General features: G+C 41.6%; 1 protein-coding gene across 1 annotated transcript in view; it reads right to left on the reverse strand.

Moving 5' to 3' along the window:
• Ipo8 (importin 8) overlaps positions 1-19,849 on the reverse strand; it is a 57,612-nt gene that overhangs the window by 19,376 nt on the left and 18,387 nt on the right. Inside the window, exons 9-18 of the mRNA XM_070038295.1 lie at positions 18,432-18,566; positions 15,365-15,464; positions 11,181-11,257; positions 10,747-10,863; positions 9,015-9,104; positions 8,704-8,869; positions 7,475-7,635; positions 5,944-6,069; positions 1,608-1,674; positions 529-654 (exon numbers count right to left, since the gene is read on the reverse strand). Coding sequence (XP_069894396.1) covers positions 529-654; positions 1,608-1,674; positions 5,944-6,069; positions 7,475-7,635; positions 8,704-8,869; positions 9,015-9,104; positions 10,747-10,863; positions 11,181-11,257; positions 15,365-15,464; positions 18,432-18,566 — 1,165 coding nt within the window. The remainder of the gene's footprint in view (positions 1-528; positions 655-1,607; positions 1,675-5,943; positions 6,070-7,474; positions 7,636-8,703; positions 8,870-9,014; positions 9,105-10,746; positions 10,864-11,180; positions 11,258-15,364; positions 15,465-18,431; positions 18,567-19,849) is intronic.

Raw genomic sequence — 19,849 nt, forward strand, 5'->3', positions numbered from 1 at the left:
ACCAGAAGTATGGCTGAAGTGGCAGAGCACTGGTCTTGAGTGGAAAAAGCCACACAAGGGCGTGAGGAAGGCCTGAGTTCAAGTCTCAGTACTAGCACTAAAACAAACAACAACAACAAAAAAGAACAGGCTCCTGAATTCCTTGCTAAGATTAAAGTTTAGAACATAGCTGGTATTCAAAAAGCATTTATGGGAAAGAGCTATGGCTCAAGTGGTAGAGCGCTAGCCTTGAGCAAAAGAAGCTCAAGGACAGTGCCCAGTCCCTGAGTTCAAGCCCCAGAACCAGCACCAAAAAAAAAAAAAAAAAGCATGTATGAAATTTCATGGAGAGATACTCTGCTAGTAAATTAACTTCAGATACAAAAAATCCCTCTACCTCCACTGCCTGTATCTCCAGGCCCTTTACTTGACAGGAAAGAAAGAGTCGTTTCTGATTATACCAGAATCACATGAGTTTTTATTTCAGGTATCAAGGGAATTCATAGCTAAACACAGAAGACCAAAAATGTTCTAGGGCCCAAGCCATACCTGTGAAGTATTCAAAGCAATCCTGCTGAAAAACTTCATATAAAATACCTAGAAGCTGCCACATATGAGGGGAGATGGTGTGGCAGGTTAAACTATATGCCAGGGAAAGAATTTCTTCATAGAATTCTAGAAGGAAGAAAATCTCTAGTTAGCACAGTAGGAAAAAGCAAAAAGGCAGAGAACAAAGCTCACAGAAGAGAGTGTTTCTGAGCAGAGTGACTATAAGCAGCCATTGCTCAATGTTTTTTTTGTTGTTATTTTTGTTTTTGTTTTTGTCAGTTATAGAGCTTGAACTCAGGGTCTAGGTACTGTCTCTGAGCTTTTGTGCTCAAGGCTAGCACTCTACCACTTTGAGCCACACTTCCACTTCTGGTTTTCTGGTGGTTTATTGGAGATAAGAGTCTCATGGACTTTCCTGCCAGGGCTAGCTTTTAAACCGCAATCCTCAGGTCTCAGGCTCCTGAGTTGTGAGAATTTCAGGTGTGAACCCCCAGTGCTCAGCTTTCCTCAGTGTTTTAAGTACAGATCCACTTCTTCCTATTGCTCACCAAGACCACCCTTTACTCTGCCACCCAAGGCAAAACTTAGCTTTTGGTTGCTAGTGGCTCACACCTTTAATCCTTAGTTATTCAGGAGGCTGAGACCTGAGGATTATGATTCAAAGATAACCTTGTAAGGAAAGTTCTTGAGATACTTGTCTGAAATTAACCAGCAAGAAACCAGAGTGGATCTGTGGCTTAAATAGTAAGGTACCAGCCTTAAGCAGAAAAGCTAAGGAAGTACACAAGTACGTGTACAAGGAAGTACACACATACATGTCATACACACACACACAAAAAAATATGTCTCTGTCCTTAAAAGGTTCCAAGGTCAAAAATCCTTAATTGGGTATAAGTTTATTTCTGAATGAAAATATAAATATTGAACATTAGACAGTATATTCCAAAATTTAAGAGAAAGCAAGTTTCTCCTCAAAATTAAACATCTTGTTAAATTTTAAAAGCTAATAATGTACTTTGATTTCCTCAAATTAAAAAATAAAATCTCAGTTTACCTTTATATTCACATGTTGAACTTACCAATTACATGTTTTTGTAAAACAAGATCAATAATCCGTAGACAGATATTCTCTAATTGCTGAGTAATCTAAAAGAAATTTTAAATATTTATTTTAAAATTCATCATGATGATCCTTTTTTGGGGGGTGGGAGTTGCTTTCGTTTTTGCCCCAACTCTGGGCCTGGGCAGCCCCTGAGCTCTTTTTGTTCAAGGATAGCAATCTAACACTGAAGCCACAGCACCACAACTGGCTTTTTCTGTGATTAAATGGAGATAAGCCTGGGCAGGAACTCCAAGCGTTTCTTATGGCCAATAAACTACTACAGGTGGCTCATACCTGTAATCCCATTAAAGAGGGTGAGATGTTAGGATCCAGGTTTGAAGCCAACTGTGACACAAAAGTCAATAAGATTCTTGTCTCCAATTAACCAAGGAAAACCTAGAAGTGGAGCTGTGGCTCAAGGTGTAGAGCACCAGCCTTGAGTGAACATGCTAAGGGAGAGAGTATGAAGCCCTGAATTCAAGTCCCAGTACTATCAATCAATCAACCAACCAACCAACCCATCCACAAACAAGCTCTGTTGTGTAAAAAAGATGTTCACAATATAAACAAGTCCTACGCTTATAAACATATACTCAGAGCAAGGCATTGGTGGCTAACACCTGTAATCCTATCTACTCAGGAGGCTGAGGTTTGAGGATCTCGGTTCAAAGCTAGCCCAAGCAGGAAAGTCTAAGACTCTTATCTCCAATTAACCACCAGAAAACCAGAAATAGACTGTGGCTCAAGTGGTAGAGTGCTTACCTTGAGCTAAAGAGTTCAGGGACAGCACCCAGGCCCAGACTCACATACACACACACACACACACACACAACCATGCTCAGAGCCAGGCTGTAATTCTAGCTACTCAGAAGGCTGAGATCTGAGGATCACAGTTCAAACAACCTGGACAGAAAAGTCCCCATGAGACTCTTATCTCCAATTAACTACTCAAAAACTGAGGTGGCACTGTGGCTCAAGTGGTGAAGTGTTAGCTTTGATCACAAAGAGGCTGAGAGACATCACCCACATCCTGAGTTCAAGCCCCAAAACCACCAACAACAACAAAAAGTAAATAAATAAAAATAAAATTAAAACATGTTCAGGTGGGCACTAACAGCTCTTGCCTGTAATCCTAGCTACTCAAGAAGCTGAGATCTAAAAATTATGCCTCAAAGTCAGCCCATAAAGGAAAGTCTATGAGACCCTTGTATCCAATTAAACACCAAAAGTCCAGAAGTAGAGCTGTGGATCAAGTGGTAGAGTGACAACCTTGAGCAAAAAAGCTCAAGACAACATCCAGGTCCTAAGTTCAAGCCCCAGGACCAGCACAAAATATATTTTAAAAAATATATGTGGGCTGGAAAGATGGCTCAGTGGTAGAGCGCCTGCCTTGCATGCCTGAGGCCCTGGGTTTGATTCCTCAGCACCACATAAGCAAAAAAGAAAAAAGCCAGAAGTGGCGCTGGGGCTCAAGTGGTAGAGTGCTAGCCTTGAGCTGAAGAGCTGAGGGACAGCGCCCAGGCCCAGAGTTTAGGCCCCACGACCAGACCCCACCCCCCAAAAAAAAAAACTATGTTTCATCTCACACATGGTAAGAGTACAAATTCAGTGCAACTTCAGCACTTCAGTCTCACAATGGTTAAAGCTATTGCCTGGGAGAAAACAGCACACATCTGGATTTTTGGAGTGTAGTTGGTACATGCCATCAAGGACAAGTTAGTAAAAGTCTTCAAATTCTGCTTATCTGTACAAAATGACATGTAAGAGACTATTCATACCAGGCACCAGTGGCTCACTCCTGTAATCCTAGCTACTCAGGAGGCTGAGATCTGAGGATAACGATTCAAAGCCAACCCAGGCAGGAAAGTCTGTAAGACTCTTATCTCCAATAAACCAACAGAAAGCCAGAAGTGGCGCTGTGGCTCAAGTGGTAGAGTGCTCACCTTGAGCTGAAGAGCTGAGGGACATCACCCAGGCCCAGAGTTCTAGCCCCACAACGGACAAAAAAAAAAAGAATACTCATTGAAACAATGCTTATGATTGTTAATAACCAAAGTTCCATTTAAACAAGGAACAAGTAAACAGTACGGATTACCTAAAAATACATTATATAAATTCATATAGTGGGGCTGGGAAGGTGGCTCAGTGATAGAGTGCTTGCCTTGCATGCCTGAGGCCCTGGGTTCGATTCCTCAGCACTACATAAGCAAAAAGAAAAAAAAAGCCAGAAGTAGCGCTGTGGCTCAAGTTGTAGCGCGCTAGCCTTGAGCTGAAGAGCTGAGGGACAGCGCCCAGGTCCAGAGTTCAGGCCCCACATCCGGACTCAAAAAGAAAAAAAAAACAAAAAGAATTTTAGTGAGAAGTTTGACAGGATCACCAGGATAATTTTAAAAAATCAACTAAAAACTATAACTATGCTAGCTTTTTCATAAATGAAAAATATAGCTGGGTGTCAATGACTAATCCTAGTTACTTGGGAGGCTGAAGTAAGAGGACTGTGATTTCAGAGCAGCCCAAGCAGAAAAAATTTCAAGATCCTTCTTGATCTGTAACTGGGCACAGCAAAACAGGCCTGTGACCCCAAGCTACATGGGCAGCTGAGACTGGGAGGATTCTGATTTAGGCCAGTGTGGGCAAATGTTCATGAGTGTTATCTCCACAGAGAGAAGCTGCACCTTCCTGTGATAGAGCGATGGCAAGAAGCCAAGCAAGATGAATGATGGCTCTGGTATGTAAAAGGAGGGAAGCAACACACTATTCTAAAAGCAGGGCTGGAGGTGTGGGTTAAGTAGTAGAGTGTTCTGAGTTCAAATCCTAGCACTTAAAAAAAAAAAAAGACAATGGTGGTTTATGCCTGTAATCCTAGGTACAGAGGAGGCTAAGATCTGAGGATCACATTTTAAAGCCAGCCTAATTAACCACTAAAAAAGTCAGAAGTAGAGGTGTGGTCAAGTGGTAGAGTGCTAGCCTTGAGCAAAGCAGCTCAGTGACAGCACTCAGGCTCTGAGTTTAAACCCAGGACTGGCATGAAAAGAAGGAAAGAAAGAGAGGGGTACAGAGAAGAAGGGAGGGAGAGAAAGAGAGAGGAAGGGAGAGAGAAAAAAGAAAAGACAAATATACACAGTAATTTTAATTTTTGCTTGTATAGTAACAGAAAACTCTGGAAGAATAAAAAATAACTTAAAAAGGACTTAGATATCTGGAGAGGTGAATAACAAGGTTCACTAAATATCTTATCATACTTTCAAAACTATTTAACATACGTTTTTATTAAATACTTTGTGTGTCCCAGTAGCAGAACTTGAACCCAGGGCTCTATACTTTTGCTTAGCTTTTTTGCTCAAGGCTGGAATTCTACCACTTGAGCCACATCTCCAATTCTGGCTTTTGGCTAGTTAAATAGAGATAAGAATCTCTCAGAATTGTCTGTCTAAGCTAATTTTGAACCTGGATCCTCAGATTTTCCCCCAGTCAGTTGTGGGGCTTGAACTCCAGGCTTGGGTGATGTCCCTGAGCTCTTCAGCTCAAGGCAAGCACTCTACCACTTGAGCCACAGCGCCACATCCAGTTTTCTGGTGGTTTATTGGAGATAAGAATCTCACGGACTTTCCTGCCCAGGCTAGCTTTGAACTGCGATCCCCAGATCTCAGCTTCCTCAGGAGCTAGGATTACAGATGTGAGCCACTGGCACCCAACTAAAATACCTTTAAGTAAGAAAAACTTACAATCCCTCATGGGTTATAGTTTTCATTTAAATATCCAGTTTCAACTTTTGAGCACAGACTAATATTCAGTTAAAACTATTTGGTATTCTATTTTCTATTACTTTTTTATTTTTAATTGGCCCATAATATATATGTTTGTGTCTGTGTGTGTACATATATATATATAAATATACATATACATATGTATACTTGTAGAATGCCCTTTGATAATTTGATACATTAAACTATTAAAGTTCAAAGGACTGAATATTTCCCAATTAAAAAAATTGCCAAGCTGGGCACTGGTAGCTCATGCCTGTAATACTAGCTACTTAGAAGGCTGAGTCACTGTCCCTGAGCTTTTATGCTCAAGGCTAACACTCTACCACTTGAGCCATAGCTCTACTTCCAGCTTTTTGCTGGTTAACTGGAGGTTAAGTCTCACAGTCTCTCCTGCCTGGTCTGGCTTCAAACTATGATCTTTCAGATCTCTGCATCTTGAGTAAACCTAACATTTTTAAAGCCAAGAAGCAATTTTCAAAGCTAAAACCTTAAAATTCATAACTACTAGTCATCTAAATTTCAGGTAACATGCTGTAAAACTCTCACCTCTTGATGATCTTCCACAACTGTTAAAATTGTATCAATGGTATGTAAAATTCCCATAGCCATTACTGTTTTGTCCTCAACTTCTTCATATTCATCACTTTGAAGAACTTTGCCAAATATTTCAGCCTATGAAATCACATTAAAATATTCAACCATTAGTACCATAACATCCCCACAGAAAAAAGGCAGTGAGTGCCACCTATCTAAATGTTGGCAGTATTCAGTCTTTTAATTCTGCATTTGGCTGACTGAACCCTTGATTTTTTGTTTTGTTTTGGGGTTTTTTGTCAGTCGTGGGGCTTGAACTCTGGGCTTGGGCACTGTCCCTAAGCTCTTCAGCTCAAGGCTAGTGCTCTACTACTTGAGCCACAGCGCCACTTCCGGTTTTCTGATGGTTAACTGGAAGTAAGAGTTTCACAGACTTTCCTGCCCAGGCTGGCTTTGAACCATGATCCTCAGATCTCAGCCTCCTAAGTAGCTAGGATTACAGGTATGAGCCACCAACGCCCAGCTAGCCTCTTGTTCTTTACAACAAAACATATCATATTTTTAATTTATCCAGTCTCTCTAGTCTATTCATCAAAGTGAGACATACATTAGTTATTACAACCATTACCTAATATTTAACTTTTGATTATGATTAGGCAATAAAATCAACATTTAGAAAAATTAAAATCGAGTAACACTAAAAAGAAAACAAACTGGGTACTGGTGGTTCATTCCTATAATCCTAGCTATTCAGGAGGGACTGGGGTTTGAAGCCAGTCAAACTAGAAAAATCTGAGATGCTGATCATCAACCAAAAAGACAAAAGTGGAGCTATGATTCAAGTGGGCCAGCTTTGAGTGGAAAAGCTAAGAGACAGAGTATAGGCCCCACTTCAACCCTAATATCAGCACCAAGGAGAGAAAAAAAAAGCAATGAGAGGAAAGAAAAAAAGAAAAAAACGGAGACAAGAAAAGACACAGAAAAACAAAACAAAAAGAACAGACATACACTGGGCCTTATACCTTTAATCCTAGCTACTCAGGAGGCTGAGATCTAAGGACCTTAGTTGGAAGCTAGCATGGGCAGAAAAGTCCTTGAGACTCTTATCTCCAATTAACCACAAAAAGCTGGAAGTGGAGCTGTGGTTAAAGTAGTAGAACACTAACCTTGAACAAAAAAACTTAGTGACAGCACCCAGGCCTTGAGTTTAGGCCCGAGAACAACACGGCAGGGAGGGGGGGGCCCCCCCCGCGGGGGAAAATGACACACAAAACTAATAGGGTAATATGAAAAAAATCCCTTAAAGGAAATTCCAGATTTGAAGTCCAGAAAATGGGAATTTATGTTACATCAAGGCATATCAGTATGAAACTTCAGAACAGATTTAAAAAATTATCCTAAATGTTACTAGATGTAAGTTAAATTAACATAAAAATACCATAATCAACAGAGCAAATATTTCCAGCTACAAGTCACTAAACTCCCAAAGGTGGAATTTAATTTTCAGATTATTCTAACCAGCATGACCTTTGCCCCGCCTTACCAGGTTCTGGGTCATGTCCACAGCAATGGAAGCCACTTCCTGATTGTATTCACAGATCAGCTTCTGAATCACATTAGTGACATCATCATTTTCTGTCTCTCGAACAATGTGCAACAGTTCCTGCATAATTGGCCGCACGTGGGGCTTCATATATTCCTTAGCTAATATAGTAAAATACAAAATTAGTCATGCACAGAAGGTAAAGAAACTAAACTGGTCACAAGGTCCAATGACAGGTCACTATCCATCTAAACTTCAAGATGAGTACTTGCTCTGCAACAGATAAATCACAAAGCTAAACCAAATCAGGCTTATCACTACATTGATTTCCTCACAGGTAACAGAAAGATAGCAATTCTTCCCAAGAAAGGACTGACCAATCCAGTTGCAGTGGCTTACACTTGTAATCCTAGCTACTCTGGAGGCTGAGATGTGAGCACATAAGTTAGAAGCCAGCCTTTGCAGGAAACTACACGATAGCAGGAAAAGCCCAGAAGGAGAGCAACCTTGAGCAAAAAAGCTAAGAAACAGCAACCAGGCTCTGAATTTAAGCCCCAAAACTAGCAATTAAAAGAAAAAAAAAAAAAAAAAAGACTGTCCAGCCCCATTGCCACCGAGTTCAGACTCAAAGGAGAATTCCTAATTATACATATGTTCTGTCATCAGCATGACCTGAAGAACATAAACATCATCAGTAATAATGATGAGTATTTAAAAAAAAAATTATGGGGACTGGAAGGCGGTTCAGTGGTAGAGCGCTTGCCTTGCATGCATGAGGCCCTGGGTTCGATTCCCCAGCACTACATAAGCAAAAAGGAGAAAAGCCGGAAGTGGTACTGTGGCTCAAGTGGTAAAGCGCTAGCCTTGAGCTGAAGAGCTGACGGACAGCGCCCAAGCCCAGAGTTCAGGCCCCATGACCGAACCCCCCCCCCAAAAAATTTATGTAGCCAGGCCCCCAATGGCTCATGCCTATAGTAGCTACTCAGAAGGCTGAAGTCTAAGTATCATGGTTCAAAGCCAACTTGGGTAGGAAAGTCAGTGGAACTCATCACCAATTAAGCAAGAAAATCCATAAGTGGAGGTGTGGTTCAAGGGGTACTTCCTTGAGCAAAAGAGCTAAGGGAGAGCTTGAGGCCCAGGAGCAGCATAAAAATATATACATTAATACATAAATACATAAATGCATGAGTACATAAATAGGAACTGCAGTAAAAGGTGCTTTGGCTTACCCTGGATCTGGTTAGAAATTAATGACTGCAGGGCCAGGGCGGCTTCCACTTTGACAGGCATCTCTTTGTCTTCAATCAGGCTCTTCTTTGCTAACTCGACTGCACTTCCTAGGTTCTGTTCATTATGAAATTTCAAAGAACTAAAAGCATGCAGCACCCAGCAGGACTGTGTTCCCAAAAGAATCAAGGAAGGTTGCATCAGTACTAATGTTACACAGGTAAGAGCTCCATAGTAACACTTCACTTTTATTTCTAGAGTTACTAAAAGGATGGAGATTTTAAAATACATAATAGAACTAAGGAAAACTTACTCGAGCTCGAAGATATCCCAGGTTAGATAACAACAAAGGAAATACGTGATTCTGAAGAAACAACTCAATTTGGTCCTTGAATAAACTTTTCTGTTAGGAAACAGAAATTAAACTTCAATGCAACACTTTCTAATAATGTATGGTTAATATGACTTGCATTTATATATTTCCCTTTTTTATACTGACATAATTTCTTTTATAAATAAGTTGCTTCCTGTCTTTCATTTCCTTTTTTAAAAAAAATATACTTCCCCCAGGTGCCGATGGCTCACAACCGTAATCCTACTCAGGAAACTGAGATCTGAGGATCATGATTCAAAGCCAGACTGGGCAGGAACGTTCAGAAGAGGTACTATGGCTCAAGTGGTAGAGCACCTGCCTTGAGCTGAAGAGCTCAGGGATGGCGCCCAGGCCCAGAATTCAAGACCTATAACCGACAAAATAAATAAATAAATTTTTAAAAATACACACTTCCAACAAGGACCAGTGGCTCATGCCTATAAACCTAGCCTACTCAAGAGGCTAAGATCTGAGGATCGGGTTCAAATCCAGTCCAGGCAGAATAGCCCCTATGAGACTCTTATCTACAACTGACCACCCAAATACCAGAGGTGGAGCTGTGGCTCAAAGTGGTAGAGCACTAGTCTTGAGCAAAAGAGCTCAGGGACAGTACCCAGGCCCTGAGTTCAAGCACTACAACTGAAGGGGAGGGAATATATGTAATATATATTTCCATTTACCATTTGTAAAATTGTTTTGACATATTGTACTGTTGTGTTTTTTGTTTTATTTTGTTTTGTCAGTCGTGGGGCCTGAGCTCTGGGCCTGGACACTGTCCCTCAGCTCTTCAGCTCAAGGTTAGCACTCAACCACTTGAGCCACAGTGCCACTTCTGGCTTTTCCTGATTCTGTGGTGCTGAGGAATCGAACCCAGGGCCTCATGCATGCAAGGCAAGCTTTCTACCACTGAGCCACCTTCCAAGTCCCATATTGTGTGTTTTAAAAATAAGACAAATGGTACCTTAGATTAATTGAATAATGAGTGACTTTTGTTGAAATAAGAAATAATGCTGCCGGGCGCCGGTGGCTCACGCCTGTAATCCTAGCTACTCAGGAGGCTGAGATCTGAGGATCGCGGTTCAAAGCCAGCCCGGGCAGGAGAGACCGTGAGACTCCTATCTCCAATAAACCACCAGAAAACCGGAAGTGGGGCTGCTCAAGTGGTAGAGCGCTCGCCTTGAGCTGAAGAGCTGAGGGACAGCGCCCAGGCCCAGAGTTCAAGCCCCACGACCGACAAAAAAAAAAAAAAAAAAGAAATAATGCTAAATGGGGCACCAGTTGCTCTTGTCTGTCATTCTAGCTATTCAGGAGGTGGAGATCTGAGAATCACACTTTGATGCCAGCCAGAGCAACAAATCTGAGACTCTTATCTCAGGTAAGCAGCAAAAGACAGGTAGTGGAGCTATAGCTCAAGTGGTAGAGTGTCAGCCTTGAGTAACAAAGCCAATTGGTATCAAGTTCTGAGTTCAAGCCCCAGTACTGGAACAAAAACAAAGAAGTTATTTTGGATCATTTTTTATAGAGCAATAGTTTCATGATGAAAAACTAACAAAAGTAAAATTTCCTTTTTATGAAATAAGTAGGTCATCTAGAAGTAGTCACCAGTTTAAAATTATGGATAATTTCCAATATTTGCATCCTATTGAATAAAACAAATTTTGTTCATCTTAACCTTTAATAAAATCTCAGCTAGGGAACCAATCACATGCAGGGCTCCATCTTTCTTCCTAGGGTCAAAGTTCAGGTCTGTTAGGATTTGATAACAGAATGTCATCATTTTTGGCAACACCTAAAGAAATAGAGGAATCCATTTTAGTGCTCAGGAATTTGCATTGGATTATTATTACAATATCAGTATGATGCACAACTTTTCAAAAATAAAGCTATTTTATGGTGTTTTTTAGTCAAACAACTATACGCTCAATAAGAAAGGTATTTATTACAGGAAAATAAGCAAAGATACTTCACCCTTCTCTCTTTACTAGAACAACTAAACATCCTTAAGGGGATAGGCTATAATTAATAACAATACAATTTCCAGACACTAAGAATATGTTCATCAAACAGGCTACTTTTGTCTGGGATATAAGAGAAGCAATTACATACCTCTTTCCTCTTCCTTGCAGCAGTGTATAGCAGAGTCTGAGCCGCTGTGGTGGGAGAGGCATAATCTTCAAAAATATCTGTGATTTCAACATTAAATCACATTAGTGAACAATCTGTCACTTAGTAAATACATTTTATTACCTTTAAATAACTGTACAAAGGGGTTTGAATTCAACAAACCAGTTTTTAATACAGCTCATCTCAATCAGCGTCACCTCTCCCATCATTCTCATCTCTCCCAATCCCACCCCTCAAGTGACCTGCTTCCATTTTCACATCTGCACTAACATCTACTGTTGGTTATATTCTTTTTTGTTTTTGTTACTTTTTTTTTTGGTCAGTCGTGGGACATGAACTCTGGGCCTGGGCACTGTCCCTCAGCTCTTCAGCTCAAGGCTAGTGTTCTACCACTTGAGCCACACTACCACTTCCGGCTTTTTCTGCTTCGGTGGTGCTGAGGTTTTGAACTCAGAGCCTCAGGTAAGCAAGGCAAGCACTCTACCATGGAGCCACCTTCCCAGCCCTATTGTTTGTATTCTTGATGGTGGCCATTCTGCCTGGAGTTAGATAGAATCTCAATGTTGTTTTGACTTACATTTCCTTTATAGCCAGAGATACTGAGCATTTCCTCATGTGTTTCTTAGCCATTTTTACATCTTCTGAGAAGTCTCTATTTAGCTCCTTTGCCCATTTATTAAATGGGTTATTAATTCTTTGGAGCTTTCATTTTGTTTTTTGTTGTTGTTGTGTTTTTTTTTTTTTGGTCGGTCTTGGGGCTTGAACTCTGGGCCTGGGCACTGTCCCTCAGTTCTTCAGCTCAAGGAGAGCATGCTACTGCTTGAGCCACAGTCCCACTTCCAGTTTTCTGGTGGCTTATTGGAGATAAAGAAGTCTCATGGACTTTCCCTGCCCAGGCTGGCTTTGAACCGTGATCCTCAGATCTCAGTCTCCTAGTAGCTAGGACTATAGGCGTGAGCCACCGGCGCCCAGCTGGAGATTTCGTTTTTTGAGCTCCTTGTATATTCTGGATATTAAGCCCTTGTCAGATGTATAAGTGGCAAAATTTTCTCCCACTCTATAAGTTGTCTTTTGAGCTGAGTAACTATGTCATTCTCTGTGCAGAAACTTTTTAGCATAATGCACTCCCATTTGTAATTCTTTCTCCAATTTGCTGAGCCCCTGAAACTCTACTCAGAAAGTTCCTGGCTATGCCAGTTAAGTTCCGATTTTCTCCTACTCATTCCTATAGTATAAATAGATTGCCACCTGATCCATACTTTTCTAGAACACAAAATAAAACAGCTCCCCTGATACTGGGTTACAGCAGAGAGAAAATAAGGACATTTACTTATCAGCACTGTCAGATATACCATGGTCACCGAATTCTACAGGCTGCCCTTTCACTATGAGCATAATAAAAAAATAAATTAAAAAAAATAATAAATCTAGCTGTTGCTATTGCATGCCTGAAACCCTAGCTACTCAGGATACTGAGATCATTGGATTCCAGTTCAGAGCAATCCTAGGCAGAAAAGTCTGAAACTCTTATCTCCAATTAAGCAGGAAAAAGCCTGAAGTGGAGCTGAGGCTTAAGTGGTTGAGCACTAGCCTTAAGTGAAAGAGCCCAGTGAGAGTGCAAGGCCCTGAATTCAAGCCTGAGTACTAGCACCTCCCTCCACCACACACTCACACACACACACTCACTCACACACACACACACACACACACACACACACACACACACACACACACACACACACACACACACACACACACACACACACACACACACACGAGGGGAAAATTAGAAATCTTGCACTTAAGTAATGATTTCCCAAAGAAAACTAGAGATATAAAGTAGGTTAAAAATGTTTTCTGCTTTGTTTGCTTCTCCTTTGCCTTTAAGAAAGCCAATGCCAAGCTGGGTGCTGCTGGCTCACGCCTGTAATTTTAACTACTCAGAAGGCTGAGATCTGAGGATTGCGGTTCAAAGCCAGCTCAGTCAGGAAAGTCTTATCTCCAATTAACCACCAGAAAACCAAAGTGGTGTTGTGGCTCAAGAGGTAGAGCACTCACCTTGAGCTGAAGAGCTCAAGGGCAGCATCCAGGCTCAGAGTTCAAGCCCCATGACTGACAAGGAAAAAAAAAAAAAGAAAGCCAATGCCTCCTCACTTACCAAATCTACTAATAAAGCACTATAACAATATCCTAGTGACCATACCAGTTTAACACAGAGACATCAGTTCCATAGAGGGCAAGCATGGCTTCATCATGGTACTTTCAATGTGCTTATATGGAAGGCTATGGCTAAGCACTACTATAGCATTGTGGAAGGGAGGAAGGAGGGAGGGAAGAATGCAAAATGAAGCAAATAAGATAAAGTTCCCACCTAGGTGCCAGTAGCTCACACTTTGAACATCACAGTTCAAAGCCACCTGGAGCAGGAAAGTCCATGAAATTCTTCTCTCCAATTAACCACCAAAAAGCTGGAAGTGAACCTGTGGCTTATGTGGTAAAGCCACAGCCTTGAGTGAAAACCTAAGGGCATCAAGTGCTAGTGCCTCATGACTGTAATCATAGCTACTCAGGAGGCCAAAATCGAAGTCAGCCCAGGAAGGAAAGTTAGTGAGATATTTATCTCCAATTAACCACCAAAAAAGTCAAAAGTGGAGCTGTGGCTCAAGTGGTGGGCTCTAGTCTTAAGCAAGAAAGCTCAGGGACAGCACTCAGGCCCTGAGTTCAAGTCCCAAGACTGACGCATACTCACACACGCACACGCACATGCGCACGCACGTACACACACACACACACACACACACACACACACACACACACACACACACACACACACACACACACACACACACACACACACACACACACACACACACACACACACACACACACACACACACACACCAATAAAAATAAAATAAAAACCCTAAGGGACAGTGCCTAAGATCCTGAGTCCAAACCACTGGACTAACAAAAAAAAAAAAAAAGGTTTCTGTCCTCAGATAGTAACTATTTGCTCTGAGAAGTGCTTAAGGATTAACAGGAATGGGGTTGGGAATGGGGCTTAGTGGTAGAGTGCTTGCCTAGCACACATAAAGCCCTGGGTTCGATTCCTTAGTACCACAAAAACAGAAAAGGCCGGAAGTGGCTGTTGCTCAAATGGTAGAATGTTAACCTTGAGCAAAAGAAGCTCAGGGACAGTGCCCAGGCCCTGAGTTCAAGCCCTAGGACTGGCCAAAAAAAAAAAAAAAAGAAAAAGAAAAGAAAAGAAAAGAAAGATAAACAGGATGACTCCACAGCTCAAGGGCTTCTATGCAAATCAAAGCAAAAAGGATCCCCTCCTCGCCCAAAACAGCCACACACAGGACAGCCACTGGAAGATCTTATTCCTTTGTGGAAAAGGAAGCACACTAGGGGTGCTTCTAAAGTATGCAGGAATCGAAAGGATCTGTCAAACCTGGGAGCACACTAAGACTGGGTGTCCAAATGGCTCAGGAAGAGGTGGGGCCACAGACCAGTGCCTAGGTGACAGCTGAAGCAGCAAGTGCTTACAATGGTCCCGCATGCTTGAGAGTTTCAGTTTGTCGTACACATTTTTTTGGCATACAAATCTGGCATACAAACGATTTTTCCCCCCAGTACTAGGGTTTGAACTCAGGGCCTTGGAGCTGTCCCTTAGCTTTTCTGGCTTTTTGGTGGTTAATTAAAGAGTCTCATGGACTTTCCTGCCTGGGCTGGCTTCAAACAGCCATAATCAGATCTCAGCCTTCTAAGTAGCAAGAATTACAGATGGGGGCCACCAGCATCTAGCTTTTTGGGAAATTTGTAGTTTGATTATAATATTTAGGAGAACTGGGCATCAGTAGCTCATGCCTGTAATTCTAGCTACTCAGGAGGCTATGACCTGAGGGTCTTGGTTCGAAGCCATCTCAGGTGGGAAAAGTCCAGGACACTCTTATCTCCAATTAGTAACTAAAAAGCTAGAAGTGGAGCTGTGACTCAAGTGTTAGAGCTCTAGCCTTGAGCAAAAAAGAGCTCAGGGGCAATGCCTAGATTCTGAGTTCAAGCCCTAGAACCAGCACACACACACTCTCTCTCACACACTCACACTCACACACACACAAATGATTATAATATTTAGGAACCATGCAGGGAAAAGTTTCACTTACCAAATTTCATCCTGATATACTCATAGGGATCTTCTTGCCACAGCTCCTCATCTTCATCCTTGTAGCACATCACAGAAAAAACCACATCTTCACAGATACTCTGAGAAATATAAACAAAATAGTGAGTGAGTACAGGCTATCCAAACTTGGAGATTACAAGTAATATACTCGTGCACAGTCTTTATGATGTTAGTTTTCCCAACATTTATTTTTTTCTTTTTGGTGCCAGTACTGGAAATTGAACTCAGGACCTCATGCTCTTCCTTAGCTTTTCTCACTCAGGACTCTATCGTGAGGCACACCATCACTTCTGGGTTTTTGGCTGATTAATTGGAGATAAGCATCTCTCAGGCTTGTTTCCCTGGGCTGGCTTTGAATTGCAATCCTCAGATCTCAGCCTTCTGAGTAGGCAGCTAGGGCTATAGGCGTGAGCACCAGCACTGAGCCTCAAATAAGTACACAAGTCCTTTGGATAAGCCTACATTCATTGCAGTACAACAAGGTAACAAGAGCTTCTGCAAAGGCCAAGGCATTAAAGAGTTAACTAGAAGATTGACTTTAAATAACAAGCAATTAAAAGTACAGAAAAAGGAAGTGTAAATGCTACTCTTTGAAGGACAGGGATAATACAGTTTTACTAAGAAAAAGAAACCAACATTAAATAGGCTTTGATTTATTTAAAGAAGAAATGTGTTGTGTCAGAGTTATATTTACTATTTCTCATTTTGAAAGTTCTTAATATTTCCATGTTCAGCTTAAATAACAATGAACTAACAATATGAACTATTTCTATTCTTATTCCATCTTCAAAAAAACCCCAAAAACAATACTCTGCAGAGAAACAGTGGTTCAGGCCTATAATCCTAGGTAGTTAGGGAGCTGAGATCTGAGGATCTCGGTTCAAAGCCACCCTGGGCAGTAGAGTCTGTGAGGTCTCTTATCTCCATGAAACTACTCAAAAAGCTGGAAATGGAGTTGTGACTCAAGTGATAGAGTGCTAGCCTTGAGCCAAAAAAACCCAAAAAACTCAGGAGCATCCCCCAGGCCTTGAGTTCAAGCCCCAGAGCCGGCATACACTCACACTCACACACACAAAAAAAACCAATACCCTACTGCATAAATGTGTATTTCAGGGGAAATCCTACCTTTCTGTCCACTGCTGCTAATGGTCTACAGACCACTTACATAAAAATAAGACCATTTCACACCACTTCTTCCAAATTGATTAATTCTAGTAAGAAAAAAACCATTCTAAGGGTCAGAGTTTTCTTATTCCTACATTCCAGACATATCAAAATAAGGCCAAAATACTGAAAAGAGAAGAAATACAATGACAACTCATCCTTTTCTAGGGATATCATAAGTAAAATGAAGTCAGCATTTTATTAATTACAAGGAAATTATCATAGTTTTATCAAAATTAATAGGAAAACTGTTATTACGATGCCTACAAAAACATATCTAAAAGGTACTATAAGTGACAGGTGATAGACACCTGTAAATCTAGCCTAAGCTCTGAGGACAGGAAAGTTTATAAAACTTTTAATTAGGGGGCTGGGAAGGTGGCTCAGTGGTAGAGCGCTTGCCTTGCATGCCTGAAGCCCTGGGTTCGATTCCTCAGCACCACATAAGCAAAAAGAAAAAAGCTGGGAGTAGCACTGTGGCTCAAGTGGTAGAGTGCTACCCTTGAGCTGAAGAGCTGAGGGACAGCACCCAGACCCAGAGTTCAGGCCCCACGACTGGACCAAAAAACAAAAACAAAAACAAAAAAACTTTTAATTATCCAATTGTTTATATACATAAAGAATTTATTTTTAATGTTTCACTATTTTCCATTTTCATTTTTTAATTAAATAACACACAATTCTACTTTGCAGTAAACAACTAGTATAAAAACAGAAAATTTGGGGCTGGGATGGTGGCTCATTGGTAGAGCGCTTGCCTTGCATGCATGAGACCCTGGGTTCGATTCCCCAGCACCACATAAGCAAAAAGAAAAAAGCTCAAAGTGGTGCTATGGCTCAAGTGGTAGAGCGCTAGCCTTGAGCTGAAGAGCTGAGGGGCAGCGCCCAGGCCCAGAGTTCAGGCCCCAAGACCGGACCCAAAAAAAGAAAACCAGGAAATTTTAACTTCTGCTAAAGCACTTAATCTAAAATAAAGAGAATGTCTGCCGATACCTACCAAAGAAAATGGTCACATATCCCAGTTCATTTTCTGCAAACTAACAGTTTTAGTAGATACTTGCTGGCAATTTTCAAAATGTTTTCACACAAAATACCTTATTTGATCCTAGGTTCTAGCAACCTTTAGATAAAAAGGGTATGTGATGGGCACTGTGGCTCATACCTATAATCCTAGCTACAAAGGATGCAGAGATCTGAGGATCACAGTTCAAAGCCAGCATGGACAGAAAAATCCAAGAGACTTATATCCTAACCAGAAAAACAGTGGAATTGGAGCTGTGGCTCAAGGTCACAGAATACTAGCCTTAAGTTAAAAAAAAAAAATCAAGTCAGAGTATGAAGGCCCTGAATTCAAACCCCAGTAGTAGCACAAAACAAAAAATGGAAAAATACTATCTCTTTCCATAGAACAGAAACCGAGGGAAAAAAAAAATCAACAGTTCCAACTTACCAAATTGTAAGGGCTCACTCTTTTCAACTGCTTAAATTTCCAAGCCCTTTATTACAAATATATGATTGCATTTATGAAAAAGTATTATTGAGCCTGGTACAGGTACAGGTGGCTCACATCTGTCATCCTAGCTACTCCAGGAGGCTGAGATTTGAGGATCCTGACTCGAAGCCAGCATGGGCAAGAAAGTCCATGAGAAACTCTAATTAATCACCACAAAGCCAGAGGTGGAGCTGTGGCTTCAGTGGTACAATATCAGCCTTGAGTGGAGAAAGTTCAAGGACAGTGCCCAGGCCCTGAGTTCAAGCCTCTAAACCAAAATATACACACACACAAAACTACTACTAATGGAAGTAAAGAGTTCTAAATATAGAACTCTATTGAGAACCTGATTCACTGGGCACAATTTTGGAAACTGTTCTCTGAAACAAACCTGTATGTGTGGCTTCATCTGCTTCCAGGTCACGGAGTGAAGCACCCCCTGGCTGAGATAGTTGAAGGCCTGCTGAAGAACACGAGGAGCCACATATTCTTTCTGTCTATACTGATCTAAAATTTTTAGTAGAACCTACAGAAAAATAGGAAGGTAAAATATAGAACAATGAGTTAAGAAAGAAGGGAGCCTTTTTAGCAATGATAGTAATTACTATCCTATATACACAGAAATAAAAATTAACAGCTTCCAGGGGAAAATCACTATTTGGGAAGAAAACTCAAAAAGGCAGTTTATATTGAAATACAGCATGTCTCTGTGACTTACTTCAAGCCATTTGTTTGACTACTAACCAATGGAACTATATAGAAGAAATTTAAGTTTTATTCTGTTACTAGCTCTTCAAAATAAATTAAGACTCTATTTTTAAAAATAACAGTCTAGGGGGCTGGGGGTTTAGCCCAGCGGAAGGGCGCCCGCCTGGTGCGCGCAAGGCCCTAGGTTCGGTTCTCAGCCCTGGAAAAAAAAAAAAACAGTCTAGGGCTGGGAAGGTGGTTCAGTGGTAGAGTGCTTGCCTTGCATGTAAGAGGCCCTGGGTTTGATTCTTCAGCACCACATAAGCAGAAAAATCCGGAAGTGGCACTGTGGCTCAAGTGGTAGAGGGCTAACCTTGAGCTGAAGAGCTGAGGGACAGTGCCCAGGCCCAGAGTTCAGGCCCACAACTGACAAAAACAAACAAAAAAATAAAAATAACAGTCTAGAGCCAGGTACCAGAGGCTCATGCCTATAATAACTACTCAGGAGGCTGAGATCTGGGGATCATGGTTCAAAGTCAGGCAAGAAAGTCCACAAGACTCAGACTCCATTAAACCATCAAAAATCTGGAAGTAGGGGGGCTAGGAAAGTGGCTCAGTGGTAGAGCGCTTGCCTTGCATGCCTGAGGCCGTGAGTTCGATTCCTCAGCACCACATAAGCAAAAAGAAAAAAGCCGGGAGTGGCGCTGTGGCTCAAGTGGTAGAGCGCTAGCCTTGAGCTGAAGAGCTGAGGGACAGTACCCAGGCCCAGAGTTCAGGCCCCACGACTGGACCCAAAAAAAAAAAAAAAAAATCTGAAAGTAGGGGCTGGGAGTGTGGCTTAGTGGTAGAGTGCTTGCCTAGCTTGCACAAAACCCAGGGTTCGATTCCTCAGTACCACATAAACAGAAAAAGCCAGAAGTGGCACTGTGGCTCAGTGGTAGAGTGCTAGCACAGAGAGGCTCAGGAACAGAGCCCAGGCCCTGAGTTCAAGCCCTCGGACCGGGGGGGGGGGGGAAGGAAGCTGGAAGTGGAAGTGGAGCTATGGAACAGTGCCCAGACCCTAAGTTCAAGACCTGGGACTAGATAATAAACAAATAAATAAATAATCTTTTTTTCGGGGGG

Source organism: Dipodomys merriami, unplaced genomic scaffold, assembly GCF_024711535.1.
Source record: "Dipodomys merriami isolate MVZ:Mamm:240054 unplaced genomic scaffold, mDipMer1.0.p SCAF_10, whole genome shotgun sequence".
Lineage (NCBI taxonomy): Eukaryota > Metazoa > Chordata > Mammalia > Rodentia > Heteromyidae > Dipodomys > Dipodomys merriami.